Raw genomic sequence first — 15149 nt, 5'->3', positions numbered from 1 at the left:
TTTGTGTCCTAAATGTAGAAAATATGTTATTTACCTTTTTTTGTATGCTTAGCCTTCACAGGTTGAAATATTATTGAATTACCTTGACGTTTGAGGAATCAGCACTTTTCATAACTTATACGTGAGTATTAATCAATTGCATCATAGCTTTTAAGAGATTCGTTCAGCAAATCAATACAGAGCTAGGTAGAGAATCTAGTTTTGGAAGGTGACATTCAGACTTTCTGATATATAAGATAATTTCTTATCTTTCTGCAGTTTCCCATGTAATTCACAAAATGCAATGAAACTTTTTCACAAACTTTTTTAATATCCAAGTTTCTCTGAATTTTATGCACTAATTAGATAAGACAGGGATTGCCTAAGATAAAAAAAAATACAGTAGGGTCACACCAATATTTTAATGCATTTATACAGATGCTTTACTTTTGACAACAAAATATAATTTTTTAAATCCTTTTATCAGAGCAAGTATACCTAAAGACACAAAAAACCTGCCAAAATTTATATAGCTGTTTTAGGCAAGTCTAGTGTAATCACATGATCTACCTATCACATCACCTACCCTATTTCACTGTGTTCACTCTATGACCTATAAATATCAGCACTCTTCTAAAATTACTGAAAAAAAATTCCTAAATCCATTTTCCTAAAGTACCATTTAATAGGACTAAAAGATGAAAAAAACCCAAAATGTGACATATGAACATTTAATTATTAGGTGCAATACTCAGCTGATTAAGATTCTGAGTAACAGAAGTGGGGGGGAAACATGTAATTAATCACAGTTATTGTCCACGTTTTTGAATGTCAAATCCCTTATTTCATCAGAGAAATATATGAAGCTTGAACACTTATTTTGGACTGGGATTGATGTCTTTCTAACCTTATCTATTCACCAGGAAACAGAAAACATCACACTGCCTCCAGCTCTTCCTAGGACACAGAAAAAAAACACATGGCAGGTTGTCTTGCCCAGCAATCCCAACATGCCATCAAAACTAGCCTTCCCTAAGAAACCAACCAACTAATTGAGAGACATTAAACTATGGTTTTAGGGAAAGTTTCTAATCCTGAGGAACTGTTTCTATGACAATTAGGAAGCATCAATTTTCACATCAGAATGATGTGAAAATCATTCTGAGACAATCATTTCTTGTGTCTTACTTCTCTGCCCCCAGGTAAGATAAATCTGTAGTGTCACATCCCTGAGTCTACAGACAAACAGTTACAGAGCAAACTCCCTCTGCTAGGAAGATCAAGAAAAGTCAATACCTTTGTCACACCATGATTCACAGGCACTGTCTTATCTCATATTGTAGAAAATGTTACTTTACAGCCTATCTTCAAAATGTGCAGGGCTTCCTACGCCAGTATTAGTAACACCTTTACTGTTTTCAGACTTGATGTGCATGTGGGAGCAAAAAATATTAAACACTGCCCTCTGTTGCAGATTTATGTCAAAGTTGGAATGGACAAAGACAACAAAGGATAGAGGATAAAGCCATACTTTTGGGCATTGATTCCATCAATGGCTTGGATCATCCTTTCATTCAGTTCTTCCTCAAATCTTCTTTTCTGTGATTTTGTTCTGAAATGCAAAATGTGGGAAGTTATGTCAAAAAAGCAGCTATCGTAAACTTGTGAGTCTATAATCAATTTTTAACATTTATACTGCAATAGCAACTATAGGCATCAGGCACAATGACACTCATAATAAGCTCTTAAAAAAACATCATAAGACACAGTCTCACTCACAAACACACATGCTCAGGAATCTAGAGCTTAGCTGTTAGGGAGCACTTAAATACAAACACCAGAAAATATTTCATTAATAACCAAGAGAGCTCAAGAAATTCTGCTCTAAGGAAAGTCTTCCACAGCATTATGAATTCATGAAAAATAATGGGAATATGCTCAAATTCACAAAGCATTCCTGTTTCTTGCAGGTTTCTTTTCTTAAAAAACTTTGTCAGAATTGTATGATGAGCACAATGTATTAGTGCAGTGAGGCATAATAGGTATCCCCTACCAAAATCCTGCTAAGTCTTCTTTTCTTGGAAGTACTTTACTATTTTTAATAAGAAAACTAAGCACTGATTGAAATTAGTTTCAAGTATACATAATATTACTCTGTTTATGAGCCTTGTAACTCATCTGCAATAAAAAAAGCTTCTTTACTTTTGACTGGACTCAGCATGAACCCAGCAGAGGATCATCACAATGGGTTTACCTTTGCAAACATAAATTGCTGCAATCATCAATCCTTTCAGTAGTTGTGCTTTCCTTGAAAATGACATATCTCAAATACTGACAGGTGATGCCTGTATTTGAAAACTTAAATCCACTGCTAACTTAAAACCAGTGTTTTCTAAGAAGTCATTAGTCAGATCTGAAATTTGACTCTTTCCCCACCAAAATATTCTTAACCTACAAACTGAACCCAGTCGAACCTGAATTTTCCTCAATATCAAGTTTTTGGGTAATTTCTCTAATACTGATAACCTGTTGCAAGTTTCAAATTAATAGAGCATTTGTATTAGTGGACCTACAGAAACTTTAAAAAACACAAGTGATTTCATGCCTATTCAATGCTAGTGAATTTAGGTAAGCAAAGTGCTTAAAACTCATTTTTCACAGAAATCAATCACAGAAACAACCTAGGGAAAATGCACAGACAGATGAGGAGACATTGTCCAAACACAGTTAATCCTCTTGGCAGATCCTTAACAACGTAAGACTATTGAGTAATGCATAAGAGCTAAGACTTTCACAAACAGAAGCCTACAGTCATGCTTCAAACCCTACATTTGCATATTCTAATAAAATACTGATTTTCAAAGTGCTTATGATCACTGCAGCTCTATCCTGTGAGAATAATTAATTAGCTTATCTAGAGTCCTACTTACATGTCTCACTATGTCTCACTATGGACATTAGTAATGGAAGAAATTCCTTCCATGATATGGTATCAAGACACATTTTTTGTGCCTTCTGAATCTATTCTGGAGTGGTGTTTAGAAACATAAAAGCAAGAACACTTCAGAACTGCATTATTTCCAAATGCCACAGTCCAATGGTCTTTCACTGACTCATAGAAAGTCTTTGGATATACTGTCCAAATATAAATGTGAAGTTTTCAAATTAGACTATTTTTATTAATATCATGCATGTTCAGTCAAAACTTGTTCACCTTCTGTAACTTAGCAATATTTTAGACAATTGCATAGTAGCCAGAGACAATAACAATTCAAATTTTAGGAGGTTAATTTAAATGACTTTACAGTATTTATGATATCACCATCTTGCCCTAGTGATCAAGGTACCAAGAAACACCATGAAAACTTAAAGGTACTGTGATCTTGCAAACGATTTGTGTAGCAGGAGTACTATAAAAGACTACAAAATACCTTCTGACGATCTACTACTGCAAACATACTAAAGGCTTTAAAATAATAAACCCCAGTACAAATACAAAGCAATTAAACAAACATACAAAATCTCTCTTTTAGTACATATTATTAGCTGTTGTAAGAAAAATTATTAACAGCCCTTTCCATCTTCCCTTTTCTTACCCCTGTCTGGGCTTTCTCACAGTTTTCTTGTATTTAATTTTCTTCCAACTGGTAGAATACCTGGTTTGTAGCAGGTCACCAACAGACCAACTCAGAATAAAGCTATTTGTTATCAGGAATTGAATTTGCAATTCATAAGTAATATGTCTGCCAAATCTGTTTCCATAGCCCTTCTTTATGTAAGAGGTATCAGTACTTACATAAAAACATAGTCTGCATGAGCAATGGCCCTCAGTATTTGAAAGCATACCAATGTATATTTATTTATATAGACTTTCTATGAATAAGTAATTTTTAAGATTGATTTACCTTTCTCTGCAACGCTGAAAATGATATTGCCCCATGGGAACATCCTAAAAACCAAACAAACAAACAAAAAGACCCCTATTAATTACAATAAACTTTAATAATATTAAGTTGCTTTTAAAACGGTGTTGAAAACAGGGTCAAGTAAGGAGAAAAGTTTCCAGTGTAAATATTTTTAGCATTCGATTAAAACTGTCTAAAAGAAAAATCTAGCTAGAAGTGAAGATGGAGTGACCTTGAATAAAACTCATCTATCAGTATAAACACAGGATAAACTAATACAACAGTCTGAATCCAAGAGTGTTTTCCTTTACCACAAAGACTTCAATGCCACCACTGTTTGGATGTAGCTCAAACTCTTGCCAGCTTCAGCAAAAAAGAGTCTTAAGTGTTTTTGTAAAAAAAGAGACCTGAGTGGCCAAATATAGACAATGGTCCTTATTTTTTAATTAATAGCAACAGCAGCCATCACAGCCATATTTATTTTGTGATTAATAGTGATGGCTGGGTACTTCCTGTAATGAACCTGTCACAATCCACATTCTGATGCTCTATATTTATTATAAACAAGAATATGTCTCACCAGTACAGGAAAAAAAACTGAATGCCAATGTCGAAAACCATCAGAATTTACCTTCATGCATTCCCTTTTAAGAAGTAGAAGGTAATGCAATGTACAAGCTGCAGAATTGTCAATATCTTACTGACAGCAGTACAACAGTGTTAGTAAAATTAAAAAGAGATCTGTTCACTGTAAAAGGTGCAACACTGAAATACAGTAAAACTCAGGTCTTCAACCACAGCTAATGACTTGTAAGAGCACCTTCAAAAGGTAGATGTTACAGTAAGTATGAATTTGGTTCCTGGGGTACTCTGAATAAAGTCCACTTGAAGTATCACAGGGATTATTTTAACTTCACAGCCTTTGCTCCAGGTTTGGCCATTTTACAAATTGAGAATGTAGCTAAACAGTCAGTAAATCTCTAGGAATTTCTCCCTATTAAAGGATTTCCTTACTAAAGGTGTTGCATTCTGGCTTTATGTTCAAAATATTTTTCCACAAGACGAAGAGCAGCACTGCACATGCTGTGACTTGGGATGGGTCTAAGCTCAGGGGGTCAAATTTTGTACTTTAGTAAGTGTGTTGGACTCCTTTTAATTCAGAGATGCACTTACAGGAAGGCATGTCTTTTTAGAACCTAATCCAAAACTGGAAAACTTGCAGCAAATTCACTGCATTTATGCCCTGTAAAACTACATGTATCTTCTTCCAGCAGAAATAACCAGGTATTTAGCAGTGAGCAGCTTTTTCCTTTCAAATATTGCTATATTGTACAAAATGACATAAGTAGGCCCCTACTGTTGTGCTTATCTTGCCGTTTTCAGTTGTCATGCTGTCCCTGTGGTGCAAGTGTGCAAATGGCTTGGCTGCTCCCCAGGATTCCAGGTACCGGGTCATGCGGACGGAAGCTCTCATTTTGGCTCCATCAAGAGTATGCCGAGGCCGAATGTGGTGCTGAGGGCTTCTCTTCTCTCCCTGGTTGACAGAGGACAAGAGGTGATGTCAGCCTTTGTGTTCATGACCTTTTGAAGCAGCAGTTCATCATCTAGCATCACAGATCTCCATGATTACGGACTTATAAATGGAGAGATGCTAAGAACCTGCAATTCTTAATGATATTGCTGGGAAACATCAGAGACTTATTTCTGAAGAGCGGGAAACATTTGCACTGCAAACATGATATAATTGTAGGCATCAGTAACAGTCCTAATCAATATCTTATTGTAGTGAATTATTCAATAAAGAGATTAGTGGTCCTGCTCAAAAACAAGTACGACTGGCCACAAAATTAAAGTACTACTAACCTTAGGATTGATTACAAAGTAAGTCTTAACATTATGCTCTTTCAGATATGGGTCCCTCACATCTCCGTCCCCATCTTCCACTTTGTAAGCTCCATTCAAATGTGCCAAGGTGACTGAGGTGATGTGAACACGACTGAAATAATATTTTAAAAGAAGGACAAAGTCACAGATACTGATCAAATGCATAATTTAAACCTGATCAACCTTTTTTGCTTGCTTTTGGATCCACCTTTTATTTGCTGTTCACTTCTTTTGCAGTCCCTCCAATCTATATTTTAGAAGTTCTAATGGGCATAAATCTAAAGGTTTCCATCCAGAAAAAAATGCTCCTTAAATCACAGCAAATACTGAGTGCCCCAGTTTTGGTTGTGCTTTTTTTTTTTTTTTCCCCCTCAAGACAGCACCTAAGAATTAGTTCAGGCATCTCCATGAAGGCTGATGGCTTAAGACACAGTGCCTAGGCATTTTTCCATGACTGAACAGTCCATCTGTCCAAAGGTTAACAGAGAAGACTCTTACCCTGGCACTCCCCCAGCTTCCATGTGATTGGCCAGGGTAACATCATGGGACCACACATCATACTGCCACTTCTGGAGCCCAATAACGCCGCAGAGCACGTTCCCGGAGTGCACTCCTACGCGCATGTTAATGTCCACTCCAGTCGCATCTCTCACTTTCCTGTGGTTGAGAATAAAGCCTCTGTTAATATACATAATAGGCCCTTGGCTTTCTTTTAATTTACCAGTCAAATTATGTGGATGGCACACCCCTGGAAGTGCTCAAGGCCAGGTTGGATGGGGCTCAGTGCAACCTGCTCTAGTGGGAGGTGTTCCTGCCCATGGCAGAGGAGTTGGAACTAGATGGTCTTTTAAGGACCATTCCAATCCAAAACATTCTATCATTTGTTGATTGTATGAAAGTAGCAGTAACAACAGTAATAACATTTACCTCTTCTTAGCATTGCCTCCATTCTTTTAATGCTATGATTATATATTATCGTTCCTATTATCTGTATTTGCAACAATTTGTAGAAATATTAATTTTCAAGTCTGTGTCTGAAATTCCTTCTTTTATATTCATCTGAAATTATTTGGGAGGGCTGCAATGAATAGTGGAAATGTTTAGTCTCATGGTAGAATCTAGGGACTGTTTTTGTTCTACATGCTGCTTTTGGAGGTCTGGAGCTGCAGTTATGCACCCTTCTATCTAAAGACCCCAATGTTTACACTGGAGAGCTTCTCATATCTGCCATATGTGAGAGGAAGGAAGAAAACCACAGCACCTCAGGATATTCCACAGGCTGGGGCTTGTACACTCTGGGGATATGGGCTCAGTGCCATTCAGGCTGTGGAGAACATAGGCTCAACAACCTTCCACATGCTTAGTGAGTGCTGCACCCTCTAGAACATTATACGGCGAATGAAAAGCTACCCTCACTGTCCAGACCACATCTAAACCTTTGACCTTTCCAGTCACAGAGTTAAGTATCTATTCACCCCATCCCTAATCTCAGAAGAGCCCTGCACATAAGACAGGCAACTATCTTTGCAGAAGCAGTTCTTCTGAATCACTGATGGGAAACTGAGGTCAAACAACCAGAACATTTCCAGACATATGTCACATGGGTACCTAGCCACATTTGTAAAGAGTAATAAAAATAATTCAGATATTTACAGGCTTAGCTCTAAGAAATGAGAAGATTATAACTTAACCGGATTTATGTATTTAAACCCCAACTGATGTGGACCCAAACCTAGCCAGTAATAAGGAACGTGCACACACACTTGGAGAAATTCAGGGTGTTAATGGAAGAAACAGCTACAGGATAAGGAAACCAAATAGGTCCTGTATACAAGTTGGGTGCATAGTTCTAGCAACATCTTCAATCTCAGTGATAAGAATCATCAGCTCCGTACCTTCTGAATTATTGAATTAATGTGATAGTTTCCTCCTTTTTTTGAAAGGCAACATAGAATGCAAGAGGTCTAATTTGATATGGTAAATCCTGCATTTAAGCAGTAATTCTCAAGTGTTTTTTTCCTGGGAAATGAAAGTAACAGGACCATGACTGAAAGTATTTTAATTCCATCTGTCTCTCTCAAGTGTTTATTGGTATTTCTTTTCACATTGCCATTTTATACTGCTCTTGTGTAGCTGACACACTTGAAAATGAACTGCCTGTAAATGGTCTTTGTAAGCAGTTTGCAAATCACAACACCACTTTGCTCTGCACAAGGTATAAGACACAAGCCTAGCACTTTAGAAAAAAGTTTTTTAAAAGACTGGGCAAAATGGAAGTGGAACATTTATCCTCTAGGAGTGCTTGTCAAAAGACTGCCCTTCCATATTCTGTGGAATAAAGCAAGAGCAAGCGGAATAAAGTCTGCTTTATAATAAGCTCTCAGGATTTAAGCAGAGGAGCAACAGGACTTTTTCACTTAATATCTCTTCTCTTCTGTCTCACAAATTAAAGATAGGAGACAGGAGATATTAAATTAGCAGTGTGACTCCAGACCAATTTAGGGTTTACCACTTCTTCTCTCCTGATCTCCTTTAACAATTGCCATGACAATGCAGGCACTGAATGCATTCAAGAATGTAGGCTATCACATCCCCAGAGGACGTTTGCATTACCTACAGAAGCATATCTGAAACTTCCCACCTTTATTTCATTTTCTGCTCCCCCCGTCTCTCTGGTTTCCTTCAGTACAGCACAGTGCCCAGCCTGGCTGTGCAGTCTAAATACTCATCAAGATAGTATTTTTCTTATTGCAATGTGAAATTTGAGTTTGAAAGCATTCTTCATTTTTCAGAGGCATGGTTAGCTTGCAGGTAATTGTAGCAACTTTACTCCATACAAGCAAGCTTTCAGGTCATTAGGAAAGTATCTACATGCTTTACCTGAGCTTTATTCCTCTATAATTCTGGACCAAGGTATCTAAGACTCACCTAGCCCTTTCTTACACACTTTAACACATTGAACCTTAGGCATTTAATTCCCTGCAAATTTCCAGCTTTAACAGCATAGTTTCCTTTTGGATCAGACATGCAGGAATTAAATCATACCTTAAAGAATTCTTTTATTTTGTATATAGCGTTCAAAATGTTATAAACATCTTATATTCAACAGTTTCTTTCACTTTTCTCTAAAATGGAATTTGTTTCATGTTATCAAATCAAAAGAAGTCTTTGAGAATGTGTGACTGAGAAACATGCAAATAAGGAAGTCACCAGACAGACAAGGGTGTAGAGTTGGAGCTGAATGGAAACAACACATATATTCACACACAAAAATATTTTGCCTTAACAGATAAGCTCTCTCCTTAAAGCGCCCAGTTAAGGTGGCCAGCTCTCAGCATCACAGGCAGCACTGGCATTTATGGCTTGATAAAGTGAGCATCCCAATCCTGGGCAAGCAGGCTGCAGACTACTATAAGAAACATTGGATTTGTTCCAACATAAAGCAGAGAAGCAAAGCAATTAATCAATGGGACTACAATCCAAGTTTTCACGGGAACAATCCATAGCATAGGAAAGATGAATTGCTCAAAATGGAGCTACACAACATTAGGTAAGAAGACTGAATTAGACTTTGTAGTACAGATCACCTGGCAATTTGGCAGAATTCTTCCTTTTTTGCTCCAAAGAGAACTGGAACTGAAACTATATTCAGGTGGTAAAATCTATATAGAACTGCTAATATAAACAGCAAATGACTTTATTTCAGTAGCTTACATACTGAGGGGGCAGTTTGCACCTCAGTGACTGAATATAACAATACTTTCTATCTGACAAAAAAGATATTTCAGATAGAGCAAGTCAAACATATTGAGTGACACACTGCCAATAGCAAGAGTATTACTACTTCTCAATTTTACAGGGCACAGAAGTACGTCAGGAGATGCTTCCATACAAGGATGCAGCAAGCACACGACAAAATATGGAGTTGGTTAATAATCAGCAATTTTCATTCACCTGCAGCTTGCGACACTTGACGTAATACTTTGAAAGGATTTGAAAACACAGGGTACAGATTCCTCCCTCCTTCTGCAAGCAGGCTGTGGTAATCAGGGATCTGTCTATGGGAGCATTGTGGTTTCTGACTACAGTTATAAAGTCAGATCAGAATATGCTTTACAACTAAGATATAATTTTCTAGTCTATAAGGCTGCTCTTACCAAGAACCTGATTGTACAGCATTTAACAATGAACATACTTGATAGCAGCCTGAGCAGAAAGTTATTTCAGAGAAGACTGGAAGTTCTGAAGGGTGAGAAACTGACAGATTGCTCTCTGAGCTCAAGTAAAACATTGTATTATGATGTGTGATATACTTTGGTACTTTGTGAAGGGCACTTTATGGCTCAAGTTTAGGGCTGTTTTTCCACCACCCTGTAACCTCCTATATTTTTTTCCTCTTAAGTAACAAAGCAACAGGCTGATAGGAAACTCTATGCAAATACTTTTAACTCACTTTTCTCACACATCACACAGATGTTTTGAAATGCAAACCAGAAAGCTCTCATTTTTACTCAAAGGCTGGGGAAAAAATCCTGACATTTTTAAGTCGACCAACAAGGAGAGCCAGAACTTTGGAACTGACACCCTTTTACCAACTGCTCTACAGAAGGGATGGTAGCTTTACTTCCTAATATGCTAAAAAAGCAAATGGCTTAATTGTGATATTAAGTGAAAAAGAGAAAGCATCAAGTGAAAGCAACTGAAATGCAACCAAATCTGTAGACTTTTATCTTGCTTGGCAAGGAGAAATTCTCCCAAGTACCATTTAAAAATTAGATTTCTTTGGTCACTTTGTAAGGTACAACCATTTTTGGATGAAGAAACAACATTTTAGAGAATGAAGAAACCTGATTCCTGTACTGAGGTTAGTTTTATAAAAGATTGCTAAAGCAAAGAGATTAAAATACTAGTTTCCAAAAATACTACACCTTTTCCGTGAACACATAAATGGGAAAAGAACCAAATTTGCTTTAGTCAACCTACCCATACAGTGATTACCCTGGATTGAGTTAGAAGGTCAGATAACGAAAAGCCAAATCCCTCTTGTGACTACAATTACACACATTTAAGGATTAGAGGAATAATTTTGTATGGCTACTTCATTAGTCATTAGGATCAACACAATTCAACATAATTATCCATTTCATGATGAGGGGCACACCACACATATACCTCACAAGGATGGGCCAATTTCTCACTTTGCTAAATGGACAGTGGTTAATGTGATCTAGACAAAAACATAAAAATTGGCACTTAAATTTACAGAAGAGCACACCAAGTTTTAAAGTCAAAGTCCAGCTTATTAGGAAAAATAAATCACACAGAGGACTCCCACATAGCGAGACCTCCACATGATACACACTTCTGTCAAGTGTAGCTCACCTATATATACTATAATTTTGGTGAAAGACTGGTTTTAAAAGCTTTTGTAAAAAAAAAAATTTAGTACTTACTTAATGGCTTCACACATGTCCAGTCCCATTTTCACACAATTCTTGGCATGATTTTGAAGAGATATAGGTAGTCCAGAAACACAGTAATAGCAGTCACCTAAGATCTTAATTCTCATACATTCATTTTCCTGGAGGAAAAAAAAGGAAATTGAGACAGTGACTTTCAATTTGAAATACATAAATGAAGTGTTACTGTTGCAAAGACTGACTTAAATGACATTAGGAAAGTCCTTCTACTAAAGCTTGTTTCAGTAGAGAAGGGCTTGCTACAACAGAAACGCTGAGAGAGTTTTGTATGGTTGATCCCTCCACCAGTTATGGTCCTTAATGGGCAAAAGCAGGAAGTAATTCCACTGCAAAACATGTTCACATCTGAGAATAAAGAACTGAGCTAAACTATCATGTCCTCAATCTAAATAAAGCCTTTTTGTTTGAAATATTAAATCAAAAGATGTAATCTTCCACATTTATGTCTATGAAGATATACTATGGAATGCTTCCAGAAGCTAGCAAGCATAATAGCATTTCTATATTTTATACTCGAAGACCATGTAAAGTTTTTTATTTTTTAATATTTTTTAAAAACTGAAATTTTAATTTAATTTAATTTAATTTTTAAAATACTTGATGATAGTTAAAACACAGGAAATTTTTATCTGTTCTGAGGTTTCTGATTTTACCTTTACACATGAAATTTGACTTAATTTTTATAAAAATGACACCTAAATAAGCAGAATAAAAAATTCTGATTGTATTTGACTCTTTTCTTGAGTAATAAAGAGCCTGTGGTCAGTAATTAAAATTGATTCGATCAATATTGTCTCTCTTCTCCTTCATAAATGCTTTTTTTGAAACCAGAAAACTGACTAATACTTTTCTTTCTTGAGTTTCTTAATCCTTGATATTGCAAAACATCTATTTAAAGAAGTGTTCATCTGCCATTAAGCCTTATTGGGCTCTATGAGCTGTCCCTATTGGTCCTATTAGAGAGCTATCTTGGGTTTCACAGACTGTCACTCTGGCAGAAATGCACTATTGCACTCAGACCAGAGCCAGATCATTTTCTTCACACGTTTCAAATCCAATCTTCCTGCCAAAGTCTCAGAAAGGCTGCACGAAAACCCCAAGAGGAAAAAAATCCTCAACATTATAAAGATGACTTTCTTATTTAATCTAACAGCAGCCTCCCATAGCAACCCACCTTGGCAATCTGATCAAACTTGCCAAAGAGCTCATTTAACATGTGCACCAGCTCCCCTGGTGAGCAGTCACTGGCCAGGCGAGTGAATCCCACGATATCAGCGTACAAGATGCTGCAACAGAAAGGAACAGAATTTCGGTCACAGCTTCCTTCTGCAGCACTCAGATCAATCAACCAGCAGCAAAACCTGAAAGCAAGTGCCCTGGACTTCACAGGGATATGCCCACACCCAAAACAGCCACTACTAAATGTAGAGCAATAAATATAACTACATCTATAGATAAACATGTATTTACCTTTATGGGTGTTGTGTTCAACACATTGTGTTCAATATGTACCTAATACATATAGGTAATATATACCTATATATACCTTTATAGGTATTACCTCCTCAGGTATAACATTTATAAGCATACCTATATTTATAGGAATTTATAAACATTCTATACCTCTATCTGTTATGGGGTTGAAAAAACAGAAATATTTTTTTAAGTCACAAATCATCAGTATAATAATAGCATGATAATAGTTTCAAAGAGTATTTGTGCTCACAAGAGAACATGAACTTCCTCAAAAGTCCTACAACATTTTTAATAAATCAGTTTCTAAGAATATAATTTAAACTAACTTGTCCAATTAAAAAAAAAAAACAAACCCAACAAAACAAACAAACAAAAAACCCAAAAAAAAAGGGGAAAAGTACTGTGTTAAGAAGAAAGAATGTTTGAGATGAAAGTGATTTATTTTTCCAGCTACTAGAAATTTTTAAATAATAAATAATCAGATCTGTCAGCAGAATATTTTATCTCAGGTACTATGTAAAACACATATGTGTTACAGCTGCCTCTGTTTACATGATACAAATCCTGAGAAATTGTTCCAATTAAGAAAATTGCAAAATCTGAATCATACCACTGACATGAATTACAATTTTGACTAGCATACACAGAAGCAGGATTTGGTACTTCAATCTGAAAAATGAAGACATTATGAAAAACAGCCTATTATTGTGTGGCTTTTTCTCAACAACTCCTTCATGTTAACACCTTTGTAGCTCTTCTGGAATGTAGCATTGTCAGCAATCGATCAACTTAAGGGGTGCTACATATTAAGTTGCTGAAAAGCATGTTTAAAAAATATTTTCTTAATTCCTCCCTTAACTCTTTCTTTAATTTTTTTTCCTGAATGTTGTTGATAAATTTTATTATAGTACAATACCTTACATTGGTGTGCCTTTTGACATACAAATTGTGGAAGTTGTTGGTGTTTTCCAGCTGGCCTGCCTTTGGACCTTGTAACCTCTGAATGATCTCTGCTTTCATTTCCATGGCAATGTGAGCAGGCAGTAAAGAAAGTAGAAGACGCTCCTAAAATTGAAAATGAAATCCACAGTTTTTTTAAGGAGAATAAATTCAGTATGGCGTCGATACTGTGCAAGGCACATCCTATTGTCAATACCACAGAACATTTTGATGAGGCTTGCTCTCAGGCCTGGTAGGAGCCCCAAAGTTAATCAGCATCTTGAGGAGTGTGACAGAGACATAAACACATTTCCAATACCTGCCTTCTTCAACGTTTTGGGTATATTAGAAAAAGTTTAAGATAAGCTTAACATTTGATGATGTTATCTACAGGAATCAATTCAATATCTGAGTAGGATGCAGCAAATGAAACAAGAGTCACAAGGCCAGTCCGGGGGACTTTCACAGAAATGCAGTCTCATTCAAGCAGAAATAAGCAACATCTTTCTTTTTTCTTTCATGCATTTTAAATGCTCTGCCTTAATTTTAGCAGTTAGACTGAAAATAAAATACACAGAATATGCTGAAAATGCTGAACTTATGCAAAGCATTTTGATAGGTACTCTCTCCTTTAATATGGCATTTGACGATTTCTTTTCTAATTAACCCAAATGCATATGGAATACTAAAAAAATCCAAACCCTACATATTTTTCCTCATTATTTGGTATTAGGGTCTTCCTCTTCATTTGTTATTATGATCTTCCTCTTTTAAAGCTCTCTGACACTTCCATTTTGCCCATTTCATCTGTGACAGCTTTAGACTGATTTCCTGTTTCACTGGAAATCAGGTCAACAAAAACTCTGCAAAAAAAAAATCCTTCTTGCTTTATCATATTCCATCTTGAAACTGAAAAAGAATTTCCCATTTTCTCATAGGCAGACAGGAGAGACTCCATCTGGCTAAGGATGAAAACCAGAAGCCTGAACCAGTGAAGAGGGGGAAGGCATCTGAAAAAGCCCCTAACAGAGTCAGAGAGAGAAACAGCTACACCAGAAAAGATGCTGACCTCAAAATGTGCATGATTCTCAGGTGTTACTCAGAATGATGCATGCTCTTTGGTTAACAAGAGTATTTTCGCAGACTTTGCAGTTCTGTTCATGAAGGTACCAGAAGAAGTGTAGCCATTAATCCAATCCTCTGCCTGGTATAATTATTCCTGTTCAGGTCTGATGACCTTGAGTAGAGCAAGGCAATAACGGGGCTATAGACTCTTCTAATATTTGCAGCAACCTTGGCTATATATCTCTGTCAAATATAGCGACAAATTCACATTCCTCATAGCATGTGTGCACTTGTAAGCATAGCATTCAGTAACATGAGGCTCTGTGAAACTGATCCTGCACATATTTGGCAAAAAACTTCTATTGCAGTGAATCAAGACAGAATCTTGCTTTGCTGCTAATTAATATTGAACTAATAATTT

General features: G+C 36.5%; 1 protein-coding gene across 1 annotated transcript in view; it reads right to left on the bottom strand.

Annotated features, from left to right (window-relative positions):
* Positions 1-15149, bottom strand: part of ADCY2 (adenylate cyclase 2) — a 203279-nt gene that overhangs the window by 57334 nt on the left and 130796 nt on the right. The window contains exons 5-12 of the mRNA XM_068196378.1: positions 13641-13789; positions 12423-12534; positions 11222-11349; positions 6267-6425; positions 5748-5880; positions 5242-5418; positions 3885-3928; positions 1511-1591 (exon numbers count right to left, since the gene is read on the bottom strand). Of these exons, the coding sequence (XP_068052479.1) occupies positions 1511-1591; positions 3885-3928; positions 5242-5418; positions 5748-5880; positions 6267-6425; positions 11222-11349; positions 12423-12534; positions 13641-13789 (983 nt within the window). The remainder of the gene's footprint in view (positions 1-1510; positions 1592-3884; positions 3929-5241; positions 5419-5747; positions 5881-6266; positions 6426-11221; positions 11350-12422; positions 12535-13640; positions 13790-15149) is intronic.

The sequence above is a fragment of the Anomalospiza imberbis genome, chromosome 1 (assembly GCF_031753505.1).
Source record: "Anomalospiza imberbis isolate Cuckoo-Finch-1a 21T00152 chromosome 1, ASM3175350v1, whole genome shotgun sequence".
Classification (NCBI taxonomy): domain Eukaryota; kingdom Metazoa; phylum Chordata; class Aves; order Passeriformes; family Viduidae; genus Anomalospiza; species Anomalospiza imberbis.
Note: the sequence above shows the minus strand (reverse complement) of the source record. Positions and strands in the feature narration are given on the sequence as shown.